The sequence below is a fragment of the Nannobrachium achirus genome, assembly GCF_963921795.1.
Source record: "Nannobrachium achirus genome assembly, chromosome: 24".
Taxonomy (NCBI): domain Eukaryota; kingdom Metazoa; phylum Chordata; class Actinopteri; order Myctophiformes; family Myctophidae; genus Nannobrachium; species Nannobrachium achirus.
Window position 1 is genome coordinate 7,200,143 of NC_137831.1, and position 11,752 is coordinate 7,211,894.

Genomic DNA, 11,752 nt, shown 5'->3' on the forward strand with positions numbered 1-11,752 from the left:
CTGTTCTGCCACCCCACTTTTCAGGCTCGACCTTTTTTTTTCTTCTTTTTTTTCTGTATTTTTTCTCCTCGACCGGCGCGAGGGCAGTAGCCCCGCCCAGTGCGACCCCCAGTCACTCATGCTAATTGCTTCCAATACACAAGTCTGTCTGCTACATGTTCAACCGGTTCTGAACTTCTGATGACGGCCAGGCTGCAGTGCATGGTAGCCTAAAGTAACAAATTAGCCTACATTATAGACCTACTCAAGTAGCCTGTACTGTAAGTACAATTTTTAGGCTTTCTCAGAGGCAAATATGTAGGCTACTTTTACTCCACTACAAATATTTGAAAACAGTTAAGTTACTTTGCAGATTTCGATTATTATAAAGGCATACATTAACCAGTTCAGTCTATATATTTAGACCATTAGAAATGAAAATACAAGATCACAATGCGACGCTTAGCTATAATTGTGAGCTTAGATCTGCTAAAATATTTGTATCTATGGTACATTTTTTAAAACCTGTGAAATGGGACGTTCTGCAAATGACTACGTTTTATTTATACAGTAGCTACATTTTGATACCAAAACGTCATTATGCAAGTATTTTGGACATGGGACTTCTAACAGAGTATTTCTACTTTTACTTACTTAAGTAAAACATGTGAGTAGGTCTACTTTTCTTTTTTCTTCACTGACGGCCGGGCTGCAGCGTCGGCTCGGTCACTCTCTCTCTCTCCTCACTCAGTCGACTACGATGTAAAAGCAGTTCGTTCTAACTTTCACTATTATATACAGTAGCTGGAATTTCCCTTACTTTATTCACATTTAAACTTAATGTATTTTCTCGAAAATACATTGAGCGCAGCAGAGCCCTCATTCATGCCGAGATTACAGAAGGCATAACAAGGCATAGGCGTACAACATTGTAGGGCATAATAATTAATATTGAAATAAGAAAAGCAGGATAAAACAAGTTATGTATTGTGAAAAAGTTGAATTCAATTCTTAATCCAGAGCTACTAACAATTGTCATCTAACAACACATTGTGCTAGTGATTGTTGGTGTACGTTTGGTTACGGTTATGACGTCACCACCTGGCCACGCCCACATCACCGTCCCCTCACTATTTTACCACTGCCGGCGCCACTGTTACTTACTGTATGTCTGTAAAATGTACATTTTCTTCCCATCGCCCGCAGGGCCGCTCTAGCAGCCCCCAGAAAGCAACTTCTCTGCCCCAACAGGGCTATACTGGGCTAGCACTAAAGCTAAAGCTAAAGACACAAATTTATATATAAATCTGTGCATATAAAAATTATATTTCCCCCCAAAATAGGTTGTTACTTCCCCATTGTTCATGTGAATATGGTTGTTTATGTTTAATTGTTGAAATGGAAAACACAATGTTTTCACCGAGAGGGGATGTTGCCCTCTCGCCAGGCGAGTTTAGAGACTCTACGCTTGCTAAGGGAAACCACGCCCTGCACTCATTTTTGAAGCTTGTGATTGGCTGAACCGGAGGTAGGGAGCGCTCCATTGTAGTCACTTGGACCGCGCGAGGTGCACCAAAACCCAATTATCATGGCGTTTATCGTGCGCTTGCCCAGGCCTTACGGCCTGGGCATAAATATAACGATTGCATTCACCACGGCTTCGTAACTCGCTCGGGCGCGAAGAGCAGGACCAAGGACCGCTGGCCTTCGCGCCGCTTGCAATGTCGTGGACAATAACTGCCGACGCTGTAGAAAACGAGCGCTCCTTCCCTTAGCAAGCGTAGAGTTTTTAAACTCGCCGCCAGGCAGCGGGGAACTACATGCGGGGGGGGCTTGCCAACGCTGCAGGGGTGAGTCGCCACACACACACACACACAGCTGAGAGCTCTGGTTAATCATGTTAGAATGCGTTCTCCATAACGTTAATAGTTTCAAAGGAACGATGTTGGGGTAAGTAAGTGATTTGAAGAAGGATATAGCCTATATATTGATGAAATGGAAACGGCGTGTTTATCAGCATTTCTCCAGACTGAGGCTGTCTGTCTGTGTCTACTCCTCCTCCCCGGGAGTGGAGGGGGCTGCGCTACGGGGGATGGGATCATTTGATTCAGATCGTTTTAAAAAAGACCACATGACCTACTGTATCCTACTGTATCATACTATTATAATTTCGGGGCGTGACAGCGGACCGTTAAGTAACTTTTAGCCACTGTTATTACACATTTATTTAAGTCAGTGGAGAAGCAGGTACCCCCTTAGCTGACAGAGAGATGAAGCAGGGACGCCCTTAGCAGACAGAGAGATGAAGCAGGGACCCCCTTAGCTGACAGAGAGATGAAGCAGGGACGCCCTTAGCAGACAGAGAGATGAAGCAGGGACCCCCTTAGCTGAGAGACAGATGAAGCAGGGACCCCCTTAGCTGAGAGAGAGATGAAGCAGGGACCACCCACTACATAATGTATGAAACAGTGTTGCAGGTTAAACATTGTCATAGATTTCACAGATAGATTCTTAGACTTGTTTGACAGCACTATCATCAGTGTTTGTTTTGTTTACATATCTTTTCTATTAAATACAGTATGTGGGATTCAATGACTATATACCAGTGGTGTAAAGTAACCATGTAGGCTACTTTACTTTCCAATTTCCAATACTTTCACTTTTACTCCACTACATCTCGGATCTAAATACTATACTTTTACTCCACTACAAATATTTGAAAACTTTAGTTACTATTACTTTGCAGATGTAAATTATAATATTATAAAACACACATTAACCGACTTTAGCCCTATTTTATACCATGGCTATTTGAAAATTTGAAAATAGCCGATCTACAAGCTTGTAGATCTGCTATTTTCAAACATTTTGTACTTACTTTTGGTACTTTAAGGACATTTTGATGCCAATACCGTCGTACATTTACTCAAGTACATTTTGAATTCTGGACTTTTACTTGTAAGAGTATTTCTATATTGCAGTATTGATACTTTTACATAAGTAAAACATTAGAGTACTTTTTCCACCACTGCTATATACAGACATTAACTTGTACTTAGTCTGCTCTTTTCCTCTCCTATAGCCTACCAAACCTCTTTTTCCGCGAAAACAGACAATCTACAAGTTCACAACGCCTCGCAGCTCCAGGCGGTGTGAACTTGTAGATCTGCCATTTTGGGTGAACGTTACATTCCCCTCGGAATATGTGTGGCAGAGAGAGTCGCAGCCCCAGCCTGAAGCCTCAAAAGTCTAGTATCTGCCCTCATTCCATAGGGATATCCCTTTGGAGTAATGGTTAAGATATTGGACTTTCACGCGGGAGACCCGGGTTCGGAGCCGGGTGGGGAGGTTCGGATCACCTCCGTTACATTGGTGCCGTGACCCGGATCCGGGCTTCCCCGTAGGAGGAGGTCAAAGGGGGGTGAGTGTGGCAGAGAGAGTCGCAGCCCCAGCCTGAAGCCTCAAAAGTCTAGTATCTGCCCCGATTCCATAGGGATATCCCTTTGGAGTAATGGTTAAGATATTGGACTTTCACGCGGGAGACCCGCGTTCGAAGCCGGGTGGGGAAGTTCGGATCAACCTCCGTTACATATGGATGCCAGGGTTCATGTGGTTACTGTAAAACAACGATTTGGGGGCCCCCCTGTTGTAACTCTCTCTGAGGACCCCCTGTTGAAGACAGGACAGAATCAAAACAAAGTGTCTTTCTCATGTGTTTATTAGAAATCATGTCACTAATGATACACAGCTTACCATAGGGCTAAACAAAGCATTACATAAGAGTTAATGAGCACAACATTGTACAACCATCTCAATGTCCATCAGACAATACATCAATGACATCATAGCTTCATTACATTACATTTGACCAAACACGTGGCTTTGATAAAGCACCATAAATGGATAAAATCATAGGTTATTTACATTACATGCAGGGGTGTCGCACCAAATTGTGGGCCCTGGGTACAAGCATTAACTGCGGGCCCCCCATGAATGTTCTTCATGGGGAGGGAGGGGAGTTTAACCCATTTAGACTGGGAACACATTATTACGTGTTATTTTGTGCTTTAACTGTTGAAAAATAGCAGATATACACCCTCAAAGCGAGCTTGTAGATCTGCTATTTTTGAAAAATCGTGAACATTTGTGCAAATCTTAGCAATATTTCAAACCCTTCTAAGGTTTTTTGAAAACGCTGTTTCCCAGAAGCAAAATTTGAGTTACAAATGGTCGCTTAAAAACACATATATTCAAAGATTTGCACACATTTTCACGACTTAACATTAACATTTGTTAACATTAACACCAGTAACATTTGTTAAAAAAGAAGAAAAAAAGGAAAAGAAAAAAAAGGAGAGCAGAGGAAGATACAGTAAGAGGAGAGGAGAGGAGAGGAGAGGAGAGGAGAGGAGGATACAGTAAGAGAAAGGAGAGGAGAGGAGAGGAGAGGAGAGGAGAGGAGAGGAGAGGAGAGGAGAGGAGAGGAGAGGAGAGGAGGATACAGTAAGAGAGAGGAGAGGAGAGGAGAGGAGAGGAGAGGAGAGGAGAGGAGAGGAGAGGAGAGGAGAGGAGGATACAGTAAGAGAAAGGAGAGGAGAGGAGAGGAGAGGAGAGGAGAGGAGAGGAGAGGAGAGGAAGATGCAGCAGAGTGGTTCCTCCAGGAGAACAGGAAGTTAGTGAACCTCTAGATCTGACACAGAGACACTGAGGAACCATCATACCTCCAGCACCCAAACCCAGCATAGAGAGGTCCAGTAAACGTGCACTTGAAGGTGTGCAGGTGTTTCAGTGTATCAGAAGACACTCTGTAGAAGGACAGAGTGCCAGCGGGACAGTCTACATACACTGCTACTCTGTTGGAGCGACGGAGACGGAGGACAGAGTCAGAGGGACGGAGAGAGAGTTCAGTCTTCTCCCCATTGTGACAGACATGGTAATCGTTGTCATCATCATAACAGAGCAGACTCCATGACAATGCATTGTATCCTAACCTACAGTCAACACCCTGTCCTTTCCTGTTGATCCCTCTGTGTGTCACTGCTATAGAAACCTCTCCACTCCACTCTACCTCCCAGTAACTGCGTCCAGTCAGACTCTCTCTACACAGAACCTGTCGCTGAGAGGTAAATCTGTCCTGATGGTCTGGACGTCTCTGGTTCTCCCACAGCCGTGTCACCTTCCTGTTGTTGTCAGACAGAGCGAGCTCCTTGTGTGCTGTGTTTGGATCCAGTGTGAGTTCACACACATCTGATGAGACAACAACACACAACACAACACCAGATTACAATCTAACTTCATAATAATATACAAATATAATATGATGTATTATAAGGGGTTGTTGTCACGTGGAAACCTTGTATGTCCATTTTATTATTATTATTTTTAAACTGTTTAAAATAGTGAAAATAGCCGATCTACAAGCTCACAACGCCTCGCGATGCGAGGCGTTGTGAGCTTGTAGATCAGCCATTTTCACTACTTTTTGGGACGGAAAAGCACACACACAGACTCATAGTGCGCTTGTAGATTTGTTATTTCCAAGAACATTTGTGGGAAAAAAAGAAAATCTTGTAAAACACACACACATGCACGCACACACGCACGCACACACAGGGGTGTCGCACCAAATTCTGGGCCCTGGGTACAAGGATTCACTGCGGGCCCCCCATGAATGTTCTTCATTCATACGCATTATTTTGTGCTTTAACAAATTGAAAAATAGCAGATTTACCAGCTCACAACACGGCAACGAGTGCCGCGCTGCAAGCTTGTAGATCTGCTATTTTTCAATAGCTAAAGTATAAAATAATGAAGGCCCCTCCAACTTGGGCCCTAGTAACTCAGTCCACACACACACACACACACACACACACACACAGACACACACACACACACACACACACACACACACACACACACACACACACACACACACACACACACACAGGTTGTGAGCTTGTAGATCGTCTATTTCCAATTCGTGCAAGATACTTGTATTTCATTTATGGAAAAAAACAGATGAAAAAAGGAGATATGAGGTTTCTGCAGACAGCAACACTATTTAGATATTTTATATTACTGTAGATTTATAAGCTCACAATGCCTTAAGGTGTGACGCGTTGCGAGCTTGTAGATCTGCTATTTTCACTATTTAAAAAAATGCTTTTGGGGGCAGGGAAGCACACTGTGTTTGTAGATCTGTGATTTCCTGTAACATTTGTTAAAAAAAATAAAAAATAAAATAAACTTTTGAAAAATAGCAGATCTACAAGCTCACAGCATGGCACCAGGTTCCGCGCTGCGAGCTTGTAGATCTGCTATTTTCTTTTTTAATCAAAAAAATTTGAGCAAGTCTTTGAATATTTCAAATCCTTCTAAGGCTTTTTTTTTTTTTTTTTTTTTTAATGTATCTGTCAGTGGTGCTCAAACCTTTTCACATGAAGGACCCCCAAAATGTTATTTATTTGGCCACGGACCCCCATCTCAAAATATTTAGTTCCAGGGACCCCCCAGAAGCAAAATTTGAGTTACAAATGTTTGCTTAAAATTTTTTATTTGCACACATTTTCACAACTTTCCAAAAATAACAGATCTACAAGCTCGCAGCGCGGTACTCTGTGCTGCACTGTGAGCTTGTAGATCTGCTATTTTTCAATAGCTAAAGTATAAAATAATGAAGGCCCGCCCTTGTGACGCCCCTGCACACACACACACACGCACACACGCACACGCGCGCACACACACACACACACACACACACACACACACACACGCACACACACACACACACACACACACAATTTTCAATGATTTTGTCTAAGATACTTGTATTTCATTCATGAGGTGTGACGTGTTGTGAGCTTGTAGATCTGCTATTTTCACTGTTTAAAAAATGCTTTTGGGCGAAGGAAAGCACATTGCGTTTATAAATCTGTGATTTCCTGTAACATTTGTTAAAAAAATAAAATAAAATAAAAGAAACTATTGAACAATAGCAGATCTACAAGCTCACAGCATGGCACCAAGTTCCGCGCTGCGAGCTTGTAGATCTGCTATTTTCTTTTTTAATCAAAAACAATTTGAGCAAGTCTTTGAATATTTCAAATCCTTCTAAGGTTTTTTTTTTAAACCTATGTTTCTATGTCAGTGGTGCTCAAACCTTTTCACTCAAAGGACCCCCAAAATGTTATTTATTTGGCCACGGACCCCCATCTCAAAATATTTAGTTCCAGGGACCCCCCAGAAGCAAAATTTGAGTTACAAATGTTCGCTTAAAAAAAATAATTTGCACACATTTTCACAACTTTCCAAAAATAACAGATCTACAAGCTCGTGTCGCACTGTGAGCTTGTAGATCTGCTATTTTTTAATAGCTAAAGTATAAAATAATGAATGCCCCTTAACATGGGCCCTAGTAACTCAGTCCCACCCCCCCCCCCCCCCTTGTGACGCCCCAGCACAAATGTGCCCGCGCACGCACGCACGCACACACACGCACGCGCACGCACGCACGCACGCACGCACGCACGCACGCACGCACACACACACACACACACACACACACACACACACACACACACACACACACACACACACACACACACACACACACACACACACACACACACACACACACACACACACACACACACACACCTGTAATGTCTTATGTTGTTTTTATTGAATGTTTAAGTATAGGGATTTTTAGAATGACATATTAGCCAGTTACTATGAATTGTTGTTTTTGGATACGCAACGGAATTAAGTCCTTGGACTTTTTGTGCTGTCCAGATAATTCTATGTGAATTTATCAAATAAAATCAATCAATCACACACACACACACACACACACACACACACACACACACACACACACACACACACACACACACACACACACACACACACACACACACACACACACACACACACACACACACACACACACACACAATTTTTCAATGATTTTGTGTAGATACTATTTTTTTTTAATTTATGGAAAAACAGATGAAAAAAGGAGATACAAGGTTTCCGCAGACAACAACAATATTTAGATATTTTATATTACTGTAGATTAATACGCTCACAATGCATTAAGGTGTGACGTGCTGTGAGCTTGGAGATCTGCTATTGTCACTATTTAAAAAAAAATGCTTTTGGGAGCAAGTCTTTGAATATTTCAAATCCTTCTAAGGTTATTTTTTAAACAATGTTTCTGTCAGTGGTGCTCAAACCTTTTCACATGAAGGACCCCCAAAATGTTACTTATTTGGTCACGGACCCCCATCTCAAAATATTTAGTTCCAGGGACCCCCCAGAAGCAAAATTTTAGTTACAAATGTTCGCTTAAAAATGTTAATTTGCACACATTTTCACAACTTCCCAAAAATAACAGATCTACAAGGTCGCAGCGCGGTACTCTGTGCCGCGCTGTGAGCTTGTAGATCTGCTATTTTTCAATAGCTAAAGTATAAAAATAACAGATCTACAAGGTCGCAGCGCGGTACTCTGTGCCGCGCTGTGAGCTTTAGATCTGCTATTTTTCAATAGCTAAAGTATAAAATAATTAAGGCACCTCAAACTTGGTCGCTTAAATAGGCAAAATACATACTGTATATTCAAAGATTTGCAAACATTTTAACAACTTCTCAAAAATAGCAGATCTACAAGCTCACAGCGTGGCACCGAGTGCCGCGCTGCGAGCCTGTAGATCTACTTTTAAGTCATTGAATATTTCAAATCCTTCTAAGTTTTTTTTTTAAAAACCTATGTTTCTATGTCAGTGGTGCTCAAACCTTTTCACTCAAAGGAACCCCAAAATGATATTTATTTGGCCACGGACCCCCATCTCAAAATATTTAGTTCCAGGGACCCCCCAGAAGTAAAATTTGAGTTACAAATGTTCGCTTAAAAAAAATAATTTGCACACATTTTCACAACTTTCCAAAAATAACAGATCTACAAGCTCGTGTCGCACTGTGAGCTTGTAGATCTGCTATTTTTTAATAGCTAAAGTATAAAATAATGAATGCCCCTTAACATGGGCCCTAGTAACTCAGTCCCACCCCCCCCCCCCCCCCTTGTGACGCCCCAGCACAAATGTGCGCACGCACGCACGCACGCACGCACGCACGCACACACACACACACACACACACACACACACACACACACACACACACACACACACACACACACACACACACACACACACACACACACACACACACACACACACACACACACACACACACACACACACACACACACACACACACACACCTGTAATGTCTTATGTTGTTTTTATTGAATGTTTAAGTATAGGGATTTTTAGAATGACATATTAGCCAGTTACTATGAATTGTTGTTTTTGGATACGCAACAGAATTAAGTCCTTGGACTTTTTGTGCTGTCCAGATAATTCTATGTGAATTTATCAAATAAAATCAATCAATCAATCACACACACACACACACACACACACACACACACACACACACACACACACACACACACACACACACACACACACACACACACACACACACACACACACACACACACACACACACACACACACAATCTTTCAATGATTTTGTGTAGATACTATTTTTTTTTTAATTTATGGAAAAACAGATGAAAAAAGGAGATACAAGGTTTCCGCAGACAACAACAATATTTAGATATTTTATATTACTGTAGATTAATACGCTCACAATGCATTAAGGTGTGACGTGCTGTGAGCTTGGAGATCTGCTATTGTCACTATTTTAAAAAAAATGCTTTTGGGAGCAAGTCTTTGAATATTTCAAATCCTTCTAAGGTTATTTTTTAAACAATGTTTCTGTCAGTGGTGCTCAAACCTTTTCACATGAAGGACCCCCAAAATGTTACTTATTTGGTCACGGACCCCCATCTCAAAATATTTAGTTCCAGGGACCCCCCAGAAGCAAAATTTTAGTTACAAATGTTCGCTTAAAAATGTTAATTTGCACACATTTTCACAACTTCCCAAAAATAACAGATCTACAAGGTCGCAGCGCGGTACTCTGTGCCGCGCTGTGAGCTTGTAGATCTGCTATTTTTCAATAGCTAAAGTATAAAAATAACAGATCTACAAGGTCGCAGCGCGGTACTCTGTGCCGCGCTGTGAGCTTTAGATCTGCTATTTTTCAATAGCTAAAGTATAAAATAATTAAGGCACCTCAAACTTGGTCGCTTAAATAGGCAAAATACATACTGTATATTCAAAGATTTGCAAACATTTTAACAACTTCTCAAAAATAGCAGATCTACAAGCTCACAGCGTGGCACCGAGTGCCGCGCTGCGAGCCTGTAGATCTACTTTTAAGTCATTGAATATTTCAAATCCTTCTAAGTTTTTTTTTTAAAACCTATGTTTCTATGTCAGTGGTGCTCAAACCTTTTCACTCAAAGGAACCCCAAAATGATATTTATTTGGCCACGGACCCCCATCTCAAAATATTTAGTTCCAGGGACCCCCCAGAAGTAAAATTTGAGTTACAAATGTTCGCTTAAATAGGCAAAATACATACTGTATTTTCAAAGATTTGCAAACATTTTAACAACTTCTCAAAAATAGCAGATCTACAAGCTCGCAGCGCGGCACTTGGCGCCGCGCTGTGAGCTTGTATATCTGCTATTTTTCAATAGCTAAAGTATAAAATAATGAAGGCCCCTCCAACTTGGGCCCTATAGTAACTCAGTCCCCTCAGAAGTGCTCAAGGTTTTCATGTGTATTTGGCCACGGACCCCCATCTAAAAATATTTCGTTCCAGGGACTCCCCAGAAGCAAAATTTGAGTTATAAATGTTTGCTTAAAAAATATAAGATTTTCACACATTTTCATGACTTTTCAAAAATAGCAGATCTAGTATCTACAAGCTCGCAGCGCGGCTGTGACCTTGTACAGTATATCTGCTATTTCTCAATAGTTAAAGTATAAAATAATTAAGGCCCCTCCACCTGGGTCCCTAGTAACTCAGTCCCACTTTTCCGCCCCTTGTGACGCCCCTGTTAAGGTGTGACGCGAGCTTGTAGATCTGCTATTTTCACTATTTAAAAAAAAAAGTATTTAAGGGTGCATTCACACACACATTCACACATGCTTAAAACTAATCCTGTAGCGTATTGTTGGAAAATGTTTGGGCTGGTGTGAAGACTTAAGGCCGGGCTACACCAAGCATTTTTACGCTTGTGAGTATACATGTACGCAGGGCGTGCACACGTATGCGCATTTTGGAAAGATCCAATGTACCGGTATATCAATTCAGCCGGCTACACCAGGCTCACGGATAGCGCGAAACACGGATACGCATTCCCTAAAAATAGGATCGGTTCTATTTTTTACGCACAAGTATGCGTTTTGTACACAGACTCTCTGGTCTCCCGCACATATACTCCCTCCTTGGTGTAGCCAGGGGCTTTTCGCACACGCACAGACAGCACACGTGTGCGTGCAAGTTTTCTGGTGTAGCCCGGCCATCACTGGCTACACCAAGGAGGGGGTGTATGTGTAGGAGACCATGGGAGTCTGTTTACAAAACACATACGCGCACCTACAAAATAGAACCGATCCTATTTGTAGGGAATGCGTATCCGTGGTTCGCGCTATCCGTGAGCCTGGTATAGCCGGCTGAATTGATATACATTGGATCTTTCCAAAACACACATAGGCGCGCGCCCCGCATACGCACTGACGTGTAGCCTGGCCGTAAAGGCCTATTCACACTGGGCACGTGTTGCGTGTGTGT

At 42.0% G+C, this 11,752-nt stretch overlaps 1 protein-coding gene across 1 annotated transcript in view; it reads right to left on the reverse strand.

The window, feature by feature from the left end:
• Positions 1-4,663: 4,663 nt before the first annotated feature.
• The window catches only part of LOC308279930 (protein NLRC3-like), a gene marked incomplete at both ends in the record, with an annotated part of 51,858 nt that continues 44,769 nt past the window's right edge, over positions 4,664-11,752 (reverse strand). The window contains one exon of the mRNA XM_080720151.1: positions 4,664-5,226. Coding sequence (XP_080576277.1) covers positions 4,664-5,226 — 563 coding nt within the window. The remainder of the gene's footprint in view (positions 5,227-11,752) is intronic.